At 32.7% G+C, this 22,271-nt stretch overlaps 1 protein-coding gene across 1 annotated transcript; it reads right to left on the bottom strand.

The window, feature by feature from the left end:
• Positions 1–1,315: 1,315 nt before the first annotated feature.
• LOC133189071 (parathyroid hormone/parathyroid hormone-related peptide receptor-like) lies at positions 1,316–16,497 on the bottom strand. Its single transcript, XM_061324506.1, has 14 exons — positions 16,454–16,497; positions 15,729–15,822; positions 13,738–13,848; positions 12,964–13,082; positions 11,765–11,865; positions 11,125–11,290; positions 10,160–10,322; positions 9,740–9,800; positions 4,925–5,006; positions 4,066–4,151; positions 3,303–3,353; positions 3,081–3,207; positions 2,460–2,501; positions 1,316–2,232 (listed from the first exon to the last, which is right to left on the bottom strand). Exons 1-14 carry the CDS (start codon positions 16,475–16,477, stop codon positions 2,131–2,133), a joined length of 1,329 nt encoding a protein of 442 aa, XP_061180490.1. The 5' UTR covers positions 16,478–16,497; the 3' UTR covers positions 1,316–2,130.
• Positions 16,498–22,271: the final 5,774 nt, after the last annotated feature.

The raw sequence follows: 22,271 nt of genomic DNA, 5'->3' as shown, positions 1-22,271 counted from the left end.
GAATAATTATATTTTTCAACATACTTTGTTCATGTGACCATACGTCAAAGTACGCCATATATATATAAAGTGACAAGATACTGGTACCTGTGCCACCTGACAAAATATGCTTTGAAATCAAGACAAAATAAAATCGGACGGACCAAAGATATGAAGAAAACGTAATATACTTCCCGATCTTTGTTCAATTTTCATGGCTTTAAGATAATAAAAAGGTAAAGAAAACATTAAAATATGGTGCATAATGTTGCTTCCATTTGCTTTTCTAACGAAGATTAAAATATAGAATCTGCTGATAATTGATTTTTTTAAAACGAAGGAAAAGTTATATATTTTATAAAATTCTTACTGTTGTTAAGGAAACCCAGCAAGGAAAAAATATAAAGACATTTCAATTTAAATTCATTGTATAACTATTTAATTAAAATAAAAGTGGCTTTAACTTTAATATTACCTTTGCTTCACCAAAAGAGATGGTTACTTTTGAAAATAAGGTTCATTTACATGCCTCCATGTTTTCCTCAGCATTTTTCTAAAATATCATATACCCTAACTTTAGTCGTTTTAACTGTAAACCCTTCTATATTTTGGAACACATACAGGGAAGATTCTAAACGTCCGTTTAGGCTGAATTATATATTAAAGACACTCAAGAGTTTCCTGTTGTGAATTTGTTATAGCCAGTCTCTCATACTTTGCACTTTTATAAGTTGGCGTATATATTGAAACTATTGCAGTTATAATCTTATAAAAAGTACTCGCACAATGTAATTATGTAAGTAGAGATACGTTTTCTAGTTGTCAGTTCTAGTATATAGGTATAATTTGCATGTACTACACAAATCACGTCTACGATTATTGTGACTGACCATAACAAACTAAGGCAAGGACGAAAAATAAGGTTTTTTTAAAGAAGTATACAAAACATACTAGTGTCTGTTGTTTTTATAGTAGACACTGTCTAATCCGACACCTGTTCTATCCGTTTCACCGTGAATTTCTACCTTTATTTGTATTCCCACATTTTTATTTCCGACATTCTTAAAACTATATGCAATCCGAGACCCTATTGACTCACAAAATTTATGTCTACGTACATGTCGAGTCAGACAAGTATCAATGTACAAATATATAAATTTCTTTATTTTGTATCTGATATGGAAACAGAGATCCATCTTTGTCCATCTTTGACTTGTCTTTCTGACGAAAGTTTGCTTATATGACACGTGCATGAGCAATAAAACATTGATATGATCATGGTTTATGTGATTTCCAGTCTTCTTTTTCAAAATATTAACAGTGAGAAGAACAAAAATGAGATTGTTGCATTATTTATTGTTTTCATGGCAACCCCTCGCTAAATATAATTATTTATAGCAACAATTAGACAATACGTTTTTGACACATTATGTTCAACAATTAAGACATTTTATTACTAGTATGTAAGCTTTGTCTTCTTTTCACCAAGTTTTCAAACGTTTCCATACATTGTGTAGATTCTAAATTGTTCAAATCCTGCCCAGGGGTAGGACAAAGCCACAGCACAGATCAAAGTTTAACATTGGACTATATAAGAAACAAAATTCAAAAATCCTCTTAAGAACTATAATAGAACCATTAATTTGCAGACATTTCCAAGTTGAGTGGATTCATTTTTTTCCAATTATAGACCCTGGATTAGAGTTGGCTTAAATTATGTTCAAATTTTACAAAATGCGTGTATACATGAAAAGAATTAAATGCAGGGCCACAATTTAGTCATACTGATATTGTAGCATCCGTACGTTTTGTTGATTCAAATACCCTTAAAGTTAGGATGAGGTTATAATATGGTGTCACAATTTTTTTCAATGAAATATATATAAAGGAGAGAAATCTTTTGAAAATCTTAAGATCAGAAGGGCTAAAATTATTTAAGTGAGCTTTGTGGTCCATGGGCCTCGTACTTTATATCATTTCCCCCTGTAATAGCAAACATTTTAGCAGTTTTTTTTAAAGGTATTTTTAAGAGTGTTTCATCTGCTAGCATCTACTTATTAAAACAATACCTTCGGGCGTTATAAAATTTGATCCCACGTGACCGACTTCATGTCATATCCCAATAAAACTCTAAAAATGATATCTTATTTTTTAAGTATTAACGCTCGTGTTTTCCCCAGTAGAGGATGTTCTGGACACCCTCCTTGTTAATTTTCTGCAAGGTAAAGCAATGCTTCTAAAATCTTGGACAGCCTGTAATATGAATAATGAAAACAAATTAATAACAATTGATCTTTTTTTTCGATTTAGCATATACATTATGTATATGAAAAGTGAATTCAAAACGATTTTTACTTTTATCAAATCATGAAAAGGTATTTTAAGTATTAAACAGAAATTTTGTTCTATGCTATTCTTAGGAATAATGAGCGAGTGGCTTTATTACAATCTGCTTTAGTATACAACAGAAAAATCCATACCTTTCTTTCCGATAAACATAGACTAACGGCTAACATAAAACCCTGAAAAATAATATTAAGATAATGGTCAATTGACACTTTTAAAATCAAAAAGGATCATTTGCAATACATTTGTTTAAACTAGAAGTATCTTTGATTTGTTTCCCATTTGAATACATTCTTTTGTTTCTGTCAGTTAATGCTTTGTTGCCATTTGTGTCTTTTAGAAGACCTATTAAACTTTGAAAACAGCAATTTGAATGACAGTTTTAATGTATACTCTATTTGTATTTAACAAGACATGGTAAAGACATAGTTTGAATTATGGTATAAGTTCATTGATTTGAAAACGAATGTTACCTAAAGGTTATAAGATACATCGATGATACAACCATAACTATAATATCATTGGTGCTTTGCAATTAGACACTTGAACAGGTAGCATGAAAAAGTGAAGATAACGAATCGTGGTCAATCTAAAAAACCTTCAAACAATACAAAATCTGTTAACAGGGCATAAATCACGCACCTCTGGAAATTCCAGAGGCGGGAACATGTCCCTAGGAATAGTAACACCTGAGATAAAGGCAACACAAATAAAGTGCAACAAAGTGCAAATTCATATATCATAAAGTAACTGACCTGGAACGAACTGAAAATCATATCAGCGTACAAGTAGTGGATATTTGGCCAAAATGACAAAATTGTGAGGATAATATCAGGGACTCCAAGTAAAGGAATGAGGATACAGACAAGCCTCGCTGTGTTTCTGTAAAGAATATGACATTTTACAAGCCTTTTATCGTAACTATTACTGGTTTTGCTTTCTGTGATGTAATCGCAAAGGAGAACTTAAAAACTTACAGTATTGTGGTAATGGTGTGTTCTTTTGGCCTACTGTAATGTCTTCTGAATCTTCGAATATATCAATATATAATCAGTTATAACATTGTTTTAAACTTGCATTCACTAAGTCAAGAAATAAAATTTATCAATGAAAAGATAAGGGAGCGAGTCCAGTCCAGTGACTTCGGCATCTCCGACGAGAATAAGCAATTATCATTTGAGGAAATACATTAACAGATAATCCTTATATATACGTGCAGATTAATATTTAATTCGTATTTCTCAGCACATTTGTAATATAGTTTTGTACATTTTTCTCATAAACATTATTCTTAAGCTAGATTCAGTGAAATTCTTTTATAGATCATGTAAAATCTTGAAATCTATTTCAGTGTACATTTGTTACTGTGCAATTGAGGTAATATAAATTATTTGTGATTATTTTTCATTAAATAGGTGATCGAAGAAGACGAGATAAACCCGATCTCTTGTAAGGAGAAGGTACGGTTTGGGCTTTATTGTGCCCTAAATATTTAATGTTTTCAAAAAGGTATGAAATCGGCTTTAATATAAGTTAAGTATATTGTGTTGCTAGGATACTTTAAAATGAAATATTTCTTTAAGAAATAGCTAAGAAACTGGATGACATTTCCTATCAACATTTAAAAAATCATCACCATTTTATCTGCTCTCTCTCTCTCTTTAAGTATTCTTGAAGGATTTGCATTGTTAATTTAATATACTGGCTTCATTTCTATATATTTTCATCATAAATACTTACAGTTCTGTGGAGTTGCTGCTAGTTTTCTTCATCATGTGGTTCTTTCTGACAAACCTGCCTATCAGGAATAAATAAACGATGTTTACCTAAAAATATTTTGATTTGAATTAATAAAAGATCTTCCGGACATTTACATTTCTATATTCAAAGTTAGCTCTAAACACTATTCAATGAAGAGTTCTTTACCTATGCAGTTAGAGTAAGTTACGGGATTCTAATGAAATACTTTACAACAATGAACATTGTTATACCTTTAAAAATTAGTTCCTATATAAATTCATACTAAAAAATTCAAAAAATTCTAATGCTTTACTGAGCGGCCATTAAAAAATCGATGTTTGACCGCAGAGTGAGATATTGGACCTCTGACCGCTCATGTCACACTGAGGACGGGATCAGCTAAATCTTATTTGCAGTCGTTATTTCGTTATTATGGAAGCCAGCAAAAGATGTATGTATAACAAAAAAAAAAAAAAAAAAAAAAAACAAAAAAACAAAAAAAAAAAAAAAAAAACAAATAAATAAATAAAAGGTTTAACAAAACATTTATTGACTGGATTCTCGGACAAAATGCGTTTTGTCGACCCCTCGAACCCAAACGGTGTGCCTTCGGCCTAACGGCTTCATGCAAACAGTTTGGTTTTTGAGTCCGAAAAAACGCTGTTGCCCTCGAACCCAGTCAATAAATGTATACTGTTCGCTTATACTTGTCTTTGAATATTTCTATTGGCGACAAATGTCAGATACCTTATGTTAACAGCAAATGAGATAAATATAATTTTTCAAAGTCCATAAATAGAAGTTTTTAAAGCTTCTTAAAAACAACTTAAATTTATCAGTTGACAAAGTATTTTCTCACCGAATTAATAATAAGTACGGGGCCTAAGAACAACCATGCCTCCCAAGACTCATAGTTGTTTATATCGATCGTCATCCAACACCTGTAAAAATAAATGAAAAAAATGAAATATTAATTGATTGTATGTTGTTTCACGTCCCAATCGAGAATTTTTTTCACTCATATAGAGATGTCACCATATACCGGTGAAGGGCTTCAAATTTAGATCTATATTCGGCACTCAGGGCCTTTGAGCAGTGAGAGATCTTTATCGTGCCAAGGCCTACTGTGACACGGGGCCTCGGTTTTTAGGTCACCTGAGTCACTCAGGTGACCTATTGCTATCCGTTTTTGTCCGTCGGCGTGCGTTAACATTTAAACATTTTCAGCTTCTTCTCTGAAACCGCTCAACCAATTTCAGCCAATTTTGGCATATAGCATCTATGGGTGAAGGGGGACAAAAATTGTGAATTTCATGGTCCCTGCCCCCCTGGGGCCTGAGGGGTGGGGCTAAAACCACCAAAATTAATGCAATCTTTAAAAATCTTCTTCTTTACTCCTGGACATCAAGCAGTCAAACTGTTCACATGATTGTAATAAGCATTGAGCCCTCTACCAAAATTGTGAAATTCATGGCCCCAGGGTCAGGGGTTCTGGTGCTAGGGCAGGGCTATATAGATCATATAGTGAAAGTGCATTATTTCTTTGAAAATCTTCTTCTCTACCCCTGGGTATTATTGAACAAAATTGAATACATATTTATGATAAGCAAGAGTGACTTTACAAAAATTGTGAAATTCATGGCCCCAGGGTCAGGGGTTCTGGTGTTAGGGCGGGGCTATATAAATCATATAGTGAAAGTGCATTATTTCTTTGAAAATCTTCTTCTCTACTCCTGGGTATTATTGAAACAAATTGAATACATAGTTATGATAAGCAAGAGTGACTCTACCAAAATTGTGAAATTCATGGCCCCAGGGTCAGGGGTTCTGGTGCTAGGGCGGGGCTATATAGGTCATATAGTGAAAGTGCATTATTTCTTTGAAAATCTTCTTCTCTACTCCTGGGTATCATTTAAACAAATTGAATACATAGTTATGATAAGCAAGAGTGACTCTACCAAAATTGTGAAATTCATAGCCCCAGGGGCAGGGGTTCTGGTGTTAGGGCGGGGCTATATAAATCATATAGTGAAAGTGCATTATTTCTTTGAAAATCTTCTTCTCTACTCCTGGGTATCATTTAAACAAATTGAATACATAGTTATGATAAGCAAGGATGCCTCTTCCAAAATTGTGAATTTCATGGACCCTGGATCAGGGGTTCTGGTGCTAGGGCGGGGCCATATATATCCTATAGTGAAGGTGAATTATTTCTTTAAAAATCTTCTTCTCTGCGCCTGGGTATTATTTAAACAAACTATTAGTACATTGTTATGATACGCAAGTATGCCCCTTCCAAAATTGTGAATTTCATGGCCCCAGGGTCAAGGGTTCTGGTGAAAAGGGGGGGGGGGGCTCTATTGATTATATAGTGAAAAAGCAAAATTTCTCTGAAAATATTCTTTTCTGCTTCTGGTTAAAAAGCAAAGAAGCTAAGTGTATAGTTATGATGAGCATGATTACTTCTTCCAGAGTAGTGAATTGCATGACCCCTGGGTCAGATGTGCTGGTGTAAGGGTGGGGCTCTTGATAATGTAGTGAAAATGCATTAATTCTGTTAAATAATCCTGTCTGCTCCTTAGTGTTAATCAGATAAACAAAGTGATTACTTACATGTATGATGAATAAACTTCTGGTCCCAGGGTGAGAGACTCTGGTGTTTCTCGGTGGGGATGGGAGGTGGGGGGGGGGGGGCTCTATTGATAATGTAGTGAATCTGTAGTAAAAACTGCATTATTTCTTTGAAAATCTTCTCTGCACTTGGGCATATCAGAGGCAAAAAGAGTAAAAGTTTTAATAAATATTTTTGAACATCTGGGCCATTTTGTCAAGTGTTCTGGTCCTGGCCAGGGCTCTATTAATTTGTATTCTACTGAGGGGAGTTATTCCCCTTTGCCATTTACTTTTGATAATTAGTCACTGTAAATAATGTACTTGAAAGGTTAATAGAATAAGAGAATTTTGCAAGATTTTTTATTGTATAATGCAAAAAGTACTTTCATAGTTTTAATGATCAGGTAGACTTGTAAGTAATAGATAAATAAAAATGAGACAAAAATAACTTGTCTTATTCAATGTTCATCAAAGACCAAGAGAGTCCAATGTAAGAGATTTCAACAAGGAATTAAAATAGTACAGAAGCATTGATAGTTTGTTAATATACTGTATGGTGATAGTGATAAATGGGGAACAGATTAGAACCTAATTTATGAACTGTTAATGAACACTAGACTAATTATTTTGTTGAACCTGATCACCCTATTTTTCTTGCTTTTGGGCAACAAAGCTTCACTTTTCAGTTCATTTTATACTCTATGGATTCTCTAAATTGTTGTATTATACTCAGGTGACCGTTAAGGCCCTTGGGCCTCTTGTTATAATAAGGTCTCATCCGAAGGACCTAATGAAATATTGAAATTTTTCTTCATCAAATTCTGTCTATTTAACAACTATGCGCACATGTAGACTAATTTACTAAAGTTTCTTAATTTTGATTTGAAAGTAAATTCCTGAACACAAAACACAATTGCTCTTTCTTTGTTGCATAATACAAAAATTATTCGAGCAGTTGTGAGAAATTATTGCGGTTGTGAGTTGTGTACGAAAATGAATTCTAATGTGGTATTTATCGATATGTTTCTAAATAACTAACTCGTGTACCAACATTATATCTACACGCACAAGAACTAAATGATAACAGAAAAAATAATATAAATTCTATGGATTTGAGACTGATGGTTATGACTAAAAAAAAAGGCGCAAGCAATTTTTTTATTATTATTATTATTTTTTTTTTTTGGCATTAAGATCCATCTGCATTCATCTAAGCAATAAAGTGCTTACTTTGTAAGTTAATACAGGGATAACGGTTGCCACGTTGCAGAAAGAAATACATAACCCGTTTACGCGGAATATGTATTTTTCTGCAATGATTACATCCGTTGACCCCTGCATAAATAAAGAATAATATATATTATTGTTTATGCCTAAATACTATTTCAATGATGTAGGTGAAAATACGTAATACATTGTAAAATTGGTTCCCTTCTGACATTGATGGAAGAAAACACTTTTTTCAAAAAGATGGGCGTTAAATACTCCTTAAATTCTAACTTGTTTATAGTTAATTAATTGTTAACGACAATCGGTTTTCAAAAGATATAAAGAATATATTCAGTTGATATACGAGGGGTTATCAAAAAGTTCGTGGACTGATGCGATAAAATTAATACTATGTAGTCTGTGCTTACAAAATTTATGAAAAACATAAATCAACAAAAGTTTAAGAAATGTTGAAAATTTTAACTTGATACGTTGATAATTTGCCAAATTATTCTAAAATAAAAAAGACATTATATGATCACCCGGCGCAGTCGCCGTTTAGTTTCATGACGTCCGACAACGTCATTGTTTCTCAATGTCCACTCCGTCTACCTTATACACTTATCTTGATGTGATTACCTAGAATTAAGTAAGGACTTAAGTCCATCTTGTTTATGTGACTTTACAATGTCATGAACAGCTGCTTTCAATGCATATAATATTGTAAATGTATCTATACATAAGGAAAGATCCTCACTTGATTATACCAGAATGCTTAGCTTGATGGAGTTCAATTTCTACCACACATGATCAACGTTACTTTTCGACGTGACTGATTTTTGACACCCTCACTACAAATTGACTTTAACTGTGCATCTTTCATCTCTCTGAATCTTTTTGGCTGGTTAAAACGAGTACTCTGGATGTGTTTTATTTTTCTGTAGCCCGTTTAAACATTCCCTAGGTCTATACCAGTTTTCCCAGGTGCGAAACTTTAAAGAATGTTGGAAACAGAAACCCCTCCCCTTTTTGACGTCATTTTTGAGCCCTTAATTGTTTGTACACTCCATATAAATTTACGATAAAATTTCATAGAATTTACAGAATGGGGTAAAAATTGCAAATTTTACGGAAGAATTGTGTTGTATCACATGCCTGGATTAACCGGATTTTTTGACAACAAATGCTCATATCAAAAGAATTTTTCTCAGTTACACTCAGGTAGAAAAAACGTCATATTTGAGGTTGCGCCGCTTGGACATACCATTGCTTACAAAAACAATAACAATTTATTAAAAAATAAAAACTTATGATTTATGGTTTATTCTAACGATAGACAAGATGATGCTAACTAAATGTATTAAAATTCATTGATGTACCTAAAGCGGTTTTAATTTTATGGCGCTAGTCCACGAACTTTTTGATAACCCCTCGTAAATATTTCTGATTTACATGTCAGCAAAATGAGATTTCAACTTCATGAATACATTAATGAAAACGAACAACAAACAAATGACAAATAAACGTAGCATTCGATCTGAGGAAATATAATGTTCAAGAAGAATATAAAAAGTTCTGTAAGTTAACACGGAAAAATAACCGTTTGCTGTGTTTTAAAAGCCAGCACCATACAGGTGTGCAAAAAAAGTGAAATAAAAAATATATTCCGTCAAGTCTTTGTCGAGAAAAAAGATGAGGTAAGACTTTGGCGTGCATATAATTCGATAGAAACAAAACACTTTTAATCACTTTTTCGGTGGATCTCATTATTGAATGTTGAAATGCCGGTGAAAAGAGCATCTTACTTGAAACAAAGAAAAGAAGAATATTTAAAAAAAAAAAAAAGGCTCACATTTCATCATCTAAGAGACTCCGCAGACTAACCCAAGGTATGACAATAAACAAAGGTCCACCTACAAATGAATTAATAATCAAGTATAACACTAGTGCAAGAAAAAGTGTTTCTGACAGATATTGTCCTTCCAATCAAAGCAAAAAATATATCAATAAATAGTACACCCTACAATATTTTTTTAGTTTATTAAACAACTACGTAAAAAGAAATAGGTACATAATGCAAAATGTAATTCATTTCTAAACGTAAACCATGTATGTATGAAATTTATTTATGTTAAAGACATTTGAAGATAATATTAAATAAAAGCCAGAAAAGCTATGATATTGAAATACATTGTTTTTTAAGATATGAAGAGATATAGAAATATGCATAAATAAAAACAATGAGCAAAGGTGATGTCACGTCTTTTCTTACCCCATCCTATTAAAAGATGAGGGAAAATGTTGTTTCGTTTTTGAAAATACAACGGGTTGCAACAGATCATCCACACGAGGACAGAAGCATCAACACTAAGCCACACAGTGCTGGCTAGTAGAGTGTACACAAAAGACGTCATGGTCAGCTTACACCCCCAATGCTACAAATACATATTTACACGTAATACTTATCTTACAAATACTACCTCCCAGAGAGAGAGAGAGACAGACAGACAGATGACCATAATGGCCAAATAACATCTTACTATACGACAAACAGGATAACCACCTTTTCCATGGTCAAATGTCCCTAACTATGTAGTAATATTCCACATATTCACGATCACCTGCAGATGACGTTGATGTCTTCCTACTGATTTGACACTGAAGAACATGCCCTGAGTACGATCAATTTTTTACACCGAGACAGGCTACTGACAAATACGTTGATGTTACAGGGGTTTCAACCATCTCTCTTTTAAAGTCAGTTCAACCAGTCAGTTAAATAAATCAAATTCCATGGTTGATATAATGACCTTGTTTGAACACATATTTTGACTGATATTCCCAACAATTGTTAGGCAATTGGTTCTTTACCATTTTGACTACGAATTGCTCCGTTTACCCCATAAGTACAGAAGTCTCCTGGCGGGTATGATCGGTGACCGTGACTGCTTACTCTTCGTAAGCACCTGATCCCCTGGTGTTTCTAGGGATTCTTGTTTTTGACCGGTTCAGGATTCGTAGTGCGATTACTGTTAGTTATTTTCACCTTTTTTCATTTTTGCAATTGTGCACACTTTTTCCTAATTATTAATCCATATCTACAGTTAACTGATATCCCTACTAACAAACCTACCAACAAGTATTTCTCGTTGTTTGGTTTCGTATAAACCTGTAACATGCACAACGCATGTCATATAAAAACCATATTAATGATATAGTGTCCTTGTCATTACTGACCGAGTTTTGAATCTGCAATTCAGTGATCTCCCCTGCCTGTTGTTTAATGGTGCTGCTGGAAAATACGTGTTCCATCAAAAGTGATGTGATGTATCTTAGGCCGTAAGCGATGAACAAGTTTAAATGTAGAGTGGTTATCTTCGACCGCGGTCGATTAGAGCCTATGCTGAAATATGAATTGTTTTATTATATCTTAGTTATTTAAATATATTGCATTTCTTATTATTCAATAAACAATATTTAAATGTAAACATGTATGTTTATTATATTTTTCAACTGTTAAATATTGTAATTTAACCATTGAATTCAAATGATATTTTCACAGAGAATATATCAAAAAGGATATTTTCACAGTGCTTTGCATTCAACAAAATATATTTTAAGACTGCTGTCCCATGCGTTAAATAAGTTCCATATCAAGGTACACAGCATTGAATATCATTTATTTCTATGATATTCTAGATTTTCACCTTACCCTTATAAATCCATATGTTTTATTCACTTTTTAGGACTTGAGTCAGAAATTTGAATAAAATATTATTTGCTAAAGTCATTTATTTTACTTAAATATTAATTAAATTTTACTTTGGATCTATTTTCATGAATTGAGGCTAGTGGCCTTAATTACTTGAATATTCACCTGTGTCTGTGTCTTAGAAGCATGATCACCGCAATAATAAGGGATACGATAGAAAGCGTATAGCCTGCCAAAGAAATAGTCTGTATATGATTTAGATTTTTCTGAAAAGAAATAACGTGAACATTAATTTTTAATAAATTTGAAAGCATGCAACAGAATTGAAATCATAATAGATATTATGCATTGTCATCTTTAACAAAGCTTACAAATACCGATACATGTAATTTTTAAAGTCTAGAGCTCTCTCTCTCTCTCTCGATTTCAAATCCCTATAGATCGGTTGTATGTTGTTTTACGTCCCGTTCGAGAATAATTTTTCACTCGTATAGAGACGTCACCATATACCGGTGAAGGGCTTCAAATTTAGACCTTTACTCGGCACTTAGGGCCATTGAGCAGTGAGGGTTCTTTATCGTGCCAAGGCCTACTGTGACACGGGACCTTGGTTTTAAGGTCTCACCCGAAGGACCCGCAACTTTCACTTCAAAGTGCCGAGTGCTTGGCGAAGGAACAGTTGCTACCTATTTTTTATCAACTTATAGGTCAGTCGCGGCCGTGATTCGAACACATTACCTTTCTATCACGGAGCGAGCGCTCTACCGACTTAGCTACCGTGGTTATCAAATCCCTTTTGAAGAAAAATCGTTCGGAATAATTTTTGCATGCATAATTCATAAAACTATAAACTGTTAACAAAGTTACTTTGTTTCACTGATCTACGGATTTTTAGCCCCGTTTATCGTATGGCAAGAGCACACGGTGGGTTTGATCGGTCGATAGGGAATGCTTACTCCTCTATGGCTATTGATCCAACCTGTTTTCAGAGGTCTGTTTTGGCTCTACTTACAATTTGTGTTGTTTAAATCGACTATTCAGCATAATTTCTATTCATTATCCATGCACTTCATTTGCAAAAGTATGTATAGCATGTATCAATTAATGACTGTATAGTAATGAAGCTTATTTGGAATGCAGCTGGTTGGCCAAGCTGAAATACTACCAGCAGCTAGTGATGAAGAGCAATGGAAAGAGAGCGTTACGTCCTTATGCATCTTCTGGCGTGGAGAGAATTCAGATTAAGGTAAGAAATGTTGTACTGATCATCGGCCCCATTATCATAGAGATTTCTTCGTGGGCTAAACAAAAAATATAATGCGTGATTTTCTTGAAAGTATCCAGTACATAATACATGAACGTACTTTTAATAAGTTTCGACTATTTTCACTTTCCATACAATAAGTGAAGTTTGTCCATGTGCTGTTCGTATGTGGATTTATGTACCACGTACCATCAATCGTGCATGTCCTTTTCGCAACACCTAAAATGAACAGATTATTTTATTTCGCAATTTTACCCCTATAATGCACAGAATGATAATTTTATTTTTATTATTCTGAGGAAAAATCTACATTTATCTGAAACCATAGAAATGAGAAATGGCTATATAAACTTGTCTAGTATCTATTTTGATTTTGCTTTAAATCAGCTTGGAGTAAATTACAAGAATCTGAATTTTTAAGGGGTCTTACTTAAGCTTTGGCGAAAGTGAGTTATTAAAATGTGCCTGCAGGTCGTAATTACCGATACACAGCTAAAAGATTGGGATTCTCTATTATATATTTGTCGAACTTCAAGTATCTCTGGTTTTCCAGGATCATAAACTGAGATCAGGCTTTTAAAGTCAAATTCAAATTAGTTTAATTCTGAAATCATCACGTGTTTACATTTGAATATTACATTTTTTTCCCCAATATAATGATTAAATAAAAATGAAATATTCAAAATCGAAAATTTTACTTTTACAAGTCTGTATTTAGCTTATGGTCTTTGGACCTGATCTTTGACACATGGATAATTATAAGATGTAGAACATTTGCATTTAAAAATTAGTAATTCTGATTCTTATCATTGATCAATGGATACAAATACGCTATATAATTTAGTAGAACATTAGTATTTAAATCTGTGCTAACCATTGACGAGGAATCTGTCTATATAACTAGGGCACGGAGCTGACACGGTTGTCCCTGCTTTTGCAGACCTCCAACACATTATATGATCCCACACAGGAGGACATAGTAGGTCTGTGATGAAAAGAAGTCAACTTAATTTATCCACATCAATCTTGTCTTTTTCATTATGTAAATACATAAGGATAAAGTTTAAAAATGTATTTCACTTGAAACTTGATGATTTTTTTCCCAATACTGTATGAGTACTACAGTGAAATACTGAAATAAACAAAATGTTTAAAAAAAAAAACGAGAAGAAAGATATTTATATTAATAATAATAAACTGAAGTCCACAAGGAAAAAAATTATAAGAATAAATGAATTCTAATACATAAAAATCGAAATATGAAAAAAAGTACATGTATCATAAAACTATAAAAATTTTGAGTTATTGAGTTATTTGTCAGCAGACATTTACGAGCGGTGATCAAAAAGTTCGGGAACTATCTCTAAATTTACAAAACTGCAATTCAGATCAGAATGAAATTTGGCACACATATAGTCATACAAACGTTCTTTACATAGCAGGTGATATGTAATGTTTTACTTCATGTTTGTGAATGTGAAAAATGTGAAAATGACATCAATATGTAGATAACTTGTGACAAGAAATGGTTGACTCAGTCGTACTCGAGCAACGAACGGCTGTAAAATTTGACGTACATCTTGGAAATTCCTTATCTGTAGCTTTTAATAATTTGTACAAGGTTTATGAAGACAAAAGACTTGCCAGAAATTCAATCATTCATTGGATTTATTGTTTTGGTGAAGGAAGGGAGATGGTTAAAAATGACGTTTGTTCTGTTGCCCAGTGAAAGCAAGCTGTGGAAGAGATGTGTCCGTAGTTGAGCAATTTGTTACGAAAGATCGGCAAATGACAGTTAGAAAAATAGTTGAACATTTTAACAATCAAATAATTATCAAATCCCTAAAATATCGTTTACGTTAGACTCTAAACATATCAGACATGATAAATAGAAAACGCCTTTATTTTATCCACATTGAAAAAATGACGCTCCCAAGACAGAGGACTCGGGTTTTGATGGTCACCATGCTCATTCTGGTAAAGGATATACTTATCCACCCATCCTATTGCCGAGATTTGGATATTTCTGACAAAGGGACTGTTCTTGTTATAAAAAATAAATTGCATGGTAAGAAATATAAGACTCGGAAAAATCTTTTAGCTTCTGTAAACAGAACGCTACGTAGCATGTCATGTGATCGCCTGGATCACGTGATTCGCGCATGGGCAGAACGGTGGCAGATGTGCATTAAAATCGGAGAGGGCTATTTTAAAAAATAATAAACACTGAAAACTAACTTTATTTCTTTTATGGAAGTAATTCAATTAGTTGGCGAACTTTCTGATCACCCCTCGTATTATTCTTCAGTTATGTTTTCAACTGAGACACCTCGAATACTTTACAGACTTGTTTTTAAAGTCACGTTTATTTTAAAATTTATTTCATATGTCTGGGGCTCATAAAACCAGATATCCGTTTTGTAGTGTTTGACAAAATTGTGTGCTGTATACATGACTGCACTTTAAATTATATTTATAAGAATACGAAGTCCATTGAGATATAAGATGTTATTGTAATATTCATTCAACTAGTTTCTAATTTATGAATAAATATATTTTATGAATAAAAATCATATCTGGGTGATATTTCAAATTATATATTCTCCCAAAAGAAAAGAATCTTCGGAGGTACAGATTTGTAAGATATAATGAAAACAGATGGCTAGTATGGAAAACTAAAAAAAATTAAATTTTAATTCTTATTTTTCAATGGATCTGAAAAATATCATATTCTTCCGTAACTTAAACTTTTCCTTCTTAAAATCTCACTCAAACCCGTTGAAAAGAAAAATCGTGCACGCAGAAAAAAAAATGCGGCAAAAATCTTTCCAAATTCGTAGTAAGATATGAGATAAGTAATCTTACCTGTAGTTGGGCCGTGTTTTTGTATTGTTGCATTACAAATCTCTTCTGCTTCTTTCATACCTTGTAATTGTTCAACTAACGATACTCTATATTCCTAAAGAAATAAATGGTGTCTCTATTTATATTCATTGCTTTTTTTTACTTTTATATGATTCCATTTTTCTGTTGAGTAACTTCAAAATATTTTTTTAAAAATTTAAAAGAATATGTAACTAAGTATTTTGAATGAAAAATGAGATAATTAAACATGAATATTAAAACTGGATGGAAAACTATGACTCTGCCCGTCCACTTTTTCAAAAGTAAAAAAAATTACAGGTATATTTACATCGAATCAAGACTCTGAAAATACACAGAATAACGAACTAGAATTTTTTTGTACTTGTTTCTCTTTTAACCTGAATTATAAATATCGATGGCCAAACGTACATGTACATCTTTCTTATTATGACGCATTGTTATTATATTGTTATTATTATTATTCTTTCTTATTATGACTCATTGTATATTATTTTTAATGTTAATAAAATAAGACAAAATAAAGGTCAATAATGCCAGCGCTATCGTTTCACAATTTTCCTAACCATTTTATTTAAATTTATTGAAAAAGAACGCATCTTTCTTTATGATGTGGAATACCTTTGATTTTAAAACCATTAATACGCATAAACTTAGGTATATGTTAAGATATCAGAGGGTTTGGAAACAAATCATAATTATCTTACCTTTCTCTCCATGATAGAGGACATATTGAACACACTTATATTGAATACACCTATATATCCAATAGTTTTCAGATTAATTGTGTTTGTATGATTAGGGCCCATTTTATAACCATGAATATTACAGCATTGGGTGACAAAATTGTCAAAATATAATAACGATCGGTTGCAACCGTTGGTGTTAAGCTATTTGTTATGACATGCCACTGTCAAAATCCTGACCTTTTAAAGTACTGTCTCCCCCGGCTTTGTATGGAGGGAACAATGGTAAACTGCAAAAAAATTGTTAATACTAGTAAGTTAGAAACTTCTCCAAGCCATGAGGCTCATTCATCCCCCCCCCCTCCCCGGTTCACTCCCAGCATAAATCGGTACCCATGTTCCATGTAGCTGCTAGGACTAATAAAATGCTGATAAAGTGCATTGTCTAATGAAACATCGCACATTATTATGGTCATAAAGATAGCCACTGCAAATATGTACGTGACTCATCCCATAAAGAAGATTATTCAGAATGTTCTTGAATTAAACCAGAAAATATTTCAAGGTGTTTTTTGAACAAACAACATACATGTAGATGCATATAAAAATAATTATCTGTATGAAGTAGAGTTTATTTTATGAAATCTTAAAATTATCGCACTACTATCTTCATACGAAATCTCTTCAACTCATATCATAGATGTTGTTTTAGAAGAAAACAATATCATTAGCAAATATGAAGTGAAAATAAAGAACAGTGATCGATATCTAAAATCCTACAATCAATACAAATCTGTGAACAAGGCATAGTACACAGACCCCCGGAAATTCAAGAGGTGAGATCAGGTGCCTAAGAGGAGTAAACATCCCCTGTCGACTGGTCTCATCCGACCTGAGCCCTATGTGTTGATCTGGTTTTTTTCTGTATCGTTACATTCTAAAATTTCTTCGATTTCTTGCATACCTTGCAATTTCTCAACTATAAAAACTCTATATTCCAAAAGAAATCAAAAGTGTCTCTATCCTGTTTATAATATTTTTGCACACTTATATGAATGCATGTTTTGGTTGATAAGGCCAAAGTTTTTTTTTCACTTGGTTTACGATTCCGCCGACCCTAATTTTCACAAATCATGAAAATAAAAATAATGTCTTTTTCCGACATATTTTTCCGGATTTTTCTCAGCTGAACTGGTGGGTTTTAAATTTTAGAATGCATCTTAGTCAAATAAGCGCTTACAAATATATGAGACCTTTACAAACATTTAGGTAACCGTAAATAAACACATGTGCTAACCAAAAATGGCGGCTCTGTCATGTAACAAGGTAATTCCTCACTGAAAGCAATGACACACACTTAAAGAACTTTTTCTGCATGGAAAAGTGAATAAAATCTTGGATAAATGATCCCTTTCTCCAATTGCAATGTCTCAATTGGCTAAATTCATACCGTAATATTGGAGAGTGTATGCCCAACCCTGATCGACCTAGCAGACACGGATACACCTATAGATAATAAGGATTTATCAGTGCCTTCTCAGGGGCCGAAGTTCGGCCCATTCCCAATTGAAAATGAGTTCAGTTTTTCCCAACTTGGCAGTATTTTTTCTCAATTGGTGAACAATGCTTTTATTTTTAATTATCTTGGGAAAACACTAAGTAAAATTGTCAGATTGTCTGTAATTTTAATTCATTTAGCAAAGCTACAGTCATAACACATGTTTAAAAACACTGTAAAAACATCGCCAACTTTTAATCCGAATTTCCTCTGTTTTTCTAAAAATGATGATATTATGTAATTATACAGATTTATTAAGTTATTTCCACCTACTCATTTGATCTGCGAGTTAATGGTAAGGACTTTAGGCATTATTTCAGTTATAGAAAAATATATTTTCAATGCATTAATACATATTAAAAGAGGACTTTTAGAAAATGCGTTCTTAGTATAATTTTTTGCAGGAGGTTTAGAATCTCCAGAAACAGATACTATAATGATCTAAATTGAAATCTCATACACACATGTACATGTACTACCCAAGTTGTATAAATGCTTTATACTCATTGAAGTCCATTTTACTTTTATTAGTCTATTATTCATAATTGATTTTGTACGAATAAGATGGATCATATTTAATTGTCATTTGGTTGCCCAAATTAGAGTTCGTGCTGAAATGTTAAATGAATTACCCCTGAGTACATGATTTAAGCAACATTTTAAAAAAAATTTGCAATTTCATCAAACAGCCGATAATTTTTTCCCAATTCCCCAAAAATGGTGTTTCCCAAAATAGGCTGATAAATCCATGGATAATAGTTAGGCCAGTTTAGTGTTGAGAGATACATCTTAATAGTTGAAGCAACGTTGACTGGTATTTCACTGGAGAAATTCAAATGTGTATAAAACATTTGTTAGTTTATAGAAGTAAATTCAATATACAAATCTTTGCAAATTTCATACTCAATTGAGATTAAAGTCCTTTGAATTACTAATAAATAATGAGCATTGCCTACTGTACAGGTACATAACAAACATTTAAAGAAGGACTTGATTGAGAAATTATTAGGCTTTTTTGCCGCAGGTTGAACATTAAATTTGATAGCTGCATGATCAAATTATTATAACCTTTATTTCAACGTCAATTACTTTTAATATTGTTAAACACTTCAATTGTATTTTTCTTCAATCTAAATACCAAGGTTTATAACACATCACATATCACTGAAGAGCACAAAATGTTGAACATCATGAACCAAGCACTGATTGACAAACAAAAATCAGAACTATATGTAAATAAAAATGACATTCAGTCTAAAGTTAGAAATGAATTAAAATTAAATAAAAAGAGTTATGTGATCTAGACAATAAAACTTAAAAGTACTATTGACGTGTATTATTTATATTAAAATAAACATTTCTGTTATTTTATAATGAAATTGTTGAATCCAAAATTATTTTTATTTTTATTTTTCGACCACCCAATGCATTTTTTTGAGACAGAAAATCGTAAACCAAAAAAAAATAAAAACTCTGGCCTAAATTTCAAAGTTTTCCCTCCGTCACGGTAGCTCATTCGGAAAAGCGCTCACTCCATGAAGGTCTTGGGTTCAAACCCCGCGTCGACTGACCTAGGTCGATAAAAAATAGGTAACAACTCTTCCCTCGTCAAGCGCTTGGAACTTTGAAGTAAAAGTTGCGGGTCAATCGAGGGAAACCTTAAAAACGGAGACCCCGTGTCACGGCAGGCTTTGGCACTACAAATATCCCTCACTGCCCAATGACCCTTAGTGCCGAGTATAGGTCTAAATTTGAAGCCTTTCACCGGTAAATGGTGACTATATGAGCGAAAAATTTTCGAATGGAATTCAAAGTAAAACATCTAATCAACCAACCAATCGAAGTTTTTTCCAACAGTTTCAATATATTTGTTAGAATTTTGAATGGATTGGAATTAATGGAATAAAATAAGAACATTGAAATGAAAAAGGTAAAACTAACGAATTGACCTACCAAAAAAAAAAAAAAACAAAAACAAAAAAAAACAAAAAAAAAACACACCTTTCAAATAATACAAATCTCTGAACAGGGCATAAAACATGGAACCTTTGAAATTCCAGAGGTGGGATAAGGCGTCTAGAAGAAGTAAGCATCCACTGTCGATCGGTCACAACCGCCGTGATCAAGTAGACGAAATATTCCGTATTAATGGAAAGAATAAATTTCTGCTATCCACCTTTAAAAAAAAAGTAAAAGGTGTATTTACATCGAATCAAATATTCTGAAAGTACAAAGAGGAACTAACGAGGGTTGCTTTTATTTTACTCATTTTTTTCTAGCCTGGACTTTATTGTGTATTCATAGAGTCAAACATACACCTTTTTATTTTGACTCATTGTGCATTTCTTTTACGTAAATGGGTAGACAAAATTCAAGTCGATATTGCCAGTTTTTTTAAAAATAATTTTCAAAGTCATAACCTTCCCTTTTATATTTATTAATTCGCTTAGAAATTACTTCTTTAACTACATAATGTTACATTTTAAAACACAACTTGTTCTGTCCATACAAAAAAAAAATTCCTGAAATTTTGTTTTATATAATAATTTATCACTGTCTTCATCTTTATCTACAATTGTAACGCTTTCTTCTCTCTCTATTAGCCCTTGATAGGAAATAAACTAAAGTCTGCTTTGCTTTAAAAAGTAAATTTACTGCTAATCTAGAAATTGTCTCATGATATCTGGAATTTTTAAAAAAGGTAAAGTCCAAGGGTTAGTTTTTCATATGCTTCACTCATGGACAGCACAATGAAACTGATGTAAATAATAGCAGTGAACTTAGTATTTAATTCTCCGCTACTGACACCTTTGTCATAACAAACATTCAATAACATAATTCATCCCATGCCTCATTTGACAATTTTTGCAACAAATGACAATTATAATATCTGCTTTTTAATCCTGTAACTCTGTAAATTTGTATATTAAGTTAATTCAGAATATATAACTTTGGGCATTACAGCCCATCAGTTTACAAAAATAACATATAATAACATATATTACAAAATTTAAGACTCTCAATGAGCCTAAATTGGGGGGGGGGGGGGGGTGAAACCCCTGGTCAAGTGTTCCTCAGTCCCATAGTTCCACTCATTTATAGTATACAATACAATAATATATTGAATAAAGCAGTACGATACATAATTCAAAGTTATAATACAATATATAGCGATGCTGTTTTAATGTACAGACATCTGAAAATATAAACCTTACACAGATAGAAATTAGGTTAACACGATAGATCTTCGATACGTAATATTACAGCGTAATGGATATATTTCCCTTAACCAACCAAGGTAGATATGCGGTTTGTATCCAACAATTGGATTAATTTAAATGTACCTGGCGATTTGTAATAATATTCATTTATATATTTTTTCTTAAATTTAGATATCTAGGGTATTGACGAATGAAATGGAATTCGTCTTCTATTTGATGAGTATTACAAACATAGCATAAAACTACTTTGAGATGAATTCAAGATTCTTGACACAGTATTTTATTTATTTATTTTTTTTTTTTTTTGAAATCATTCATATATTGACATTTGTACCTTTATTCAATGTACATAGTAAACCTTCTCATCTATCGAAATTATTATCTGAATTTTCAATGTATATTTATCCTTAACCGGTAATACATGCATATATTTACAGACTGTTTTAGGAAATACTATAAAGTTATTGCTGTTTCTGAGGTCAATACAATGATTAATTTTTCGAGGAATACAATATTCACAGAGCCCGAAGGGCGAGATGAATATTGTACTTCGAGGGTTGCTAAATCATTGGGAAAAAAAACAGCATTAATGTGATTTAACCACTCAAAGTTAAATCCATTTATCAAAACGTCACTAGGCTTGTTTTTTTTCTCTCAATATTTTGTCGTTCGGGGTTATCCTTCGGGTCCCGCCCTGGTATTAGCATCATCCTAACCTCGGGGTTTTGGGGTTATTAGTCAAACCTAAGCACCAAAACCCGTGACGTGAAGCGCAAAAAATTAAGTTTCTGCAAAATTTCAAGAGGTAAAACGTGTTTTTTTTTTAGGCCTTGATATTTTTTTTTCACGTGCACCATTGTCCTTTGTAAAATTTCTTTTTATTGTCTTAAGTACGGAAGCCGGTAGGTGCCAGGTAGAAAAATATTTTATCTGGCGGCCGCCAGATAAGTTTCTGGCGGCCGCCAAATAATTATCTGGCGGCCGCCAGATAAATAACTGGCGGCCGCCAGAAACTTATCTGGCGGCCGCCAGAAAGTTATTTGGCGGCCGCCAGAAATTA

Source organism: Saccostrea echinata, unplaced genomic scaffold, assembly GCF_033153115.1.
Source record: "Saccostrea echinata isolate AGI-Se365-2 ecotype Australia unplaced genomic scaffold, CSIRO_AGI_Sech_v1 ptg000016l, whole genome shotgun sequence".
Taxonomy (NCBI): Eukaryota; Metazoa; Mollusca; class Bivalvia; order Ostreida; family Ostreidae; genus Saccostrea; species Saccostrea echinata.
This window is presented reverse-complemented; position numbering and strand designations above follow the sequence as displayed.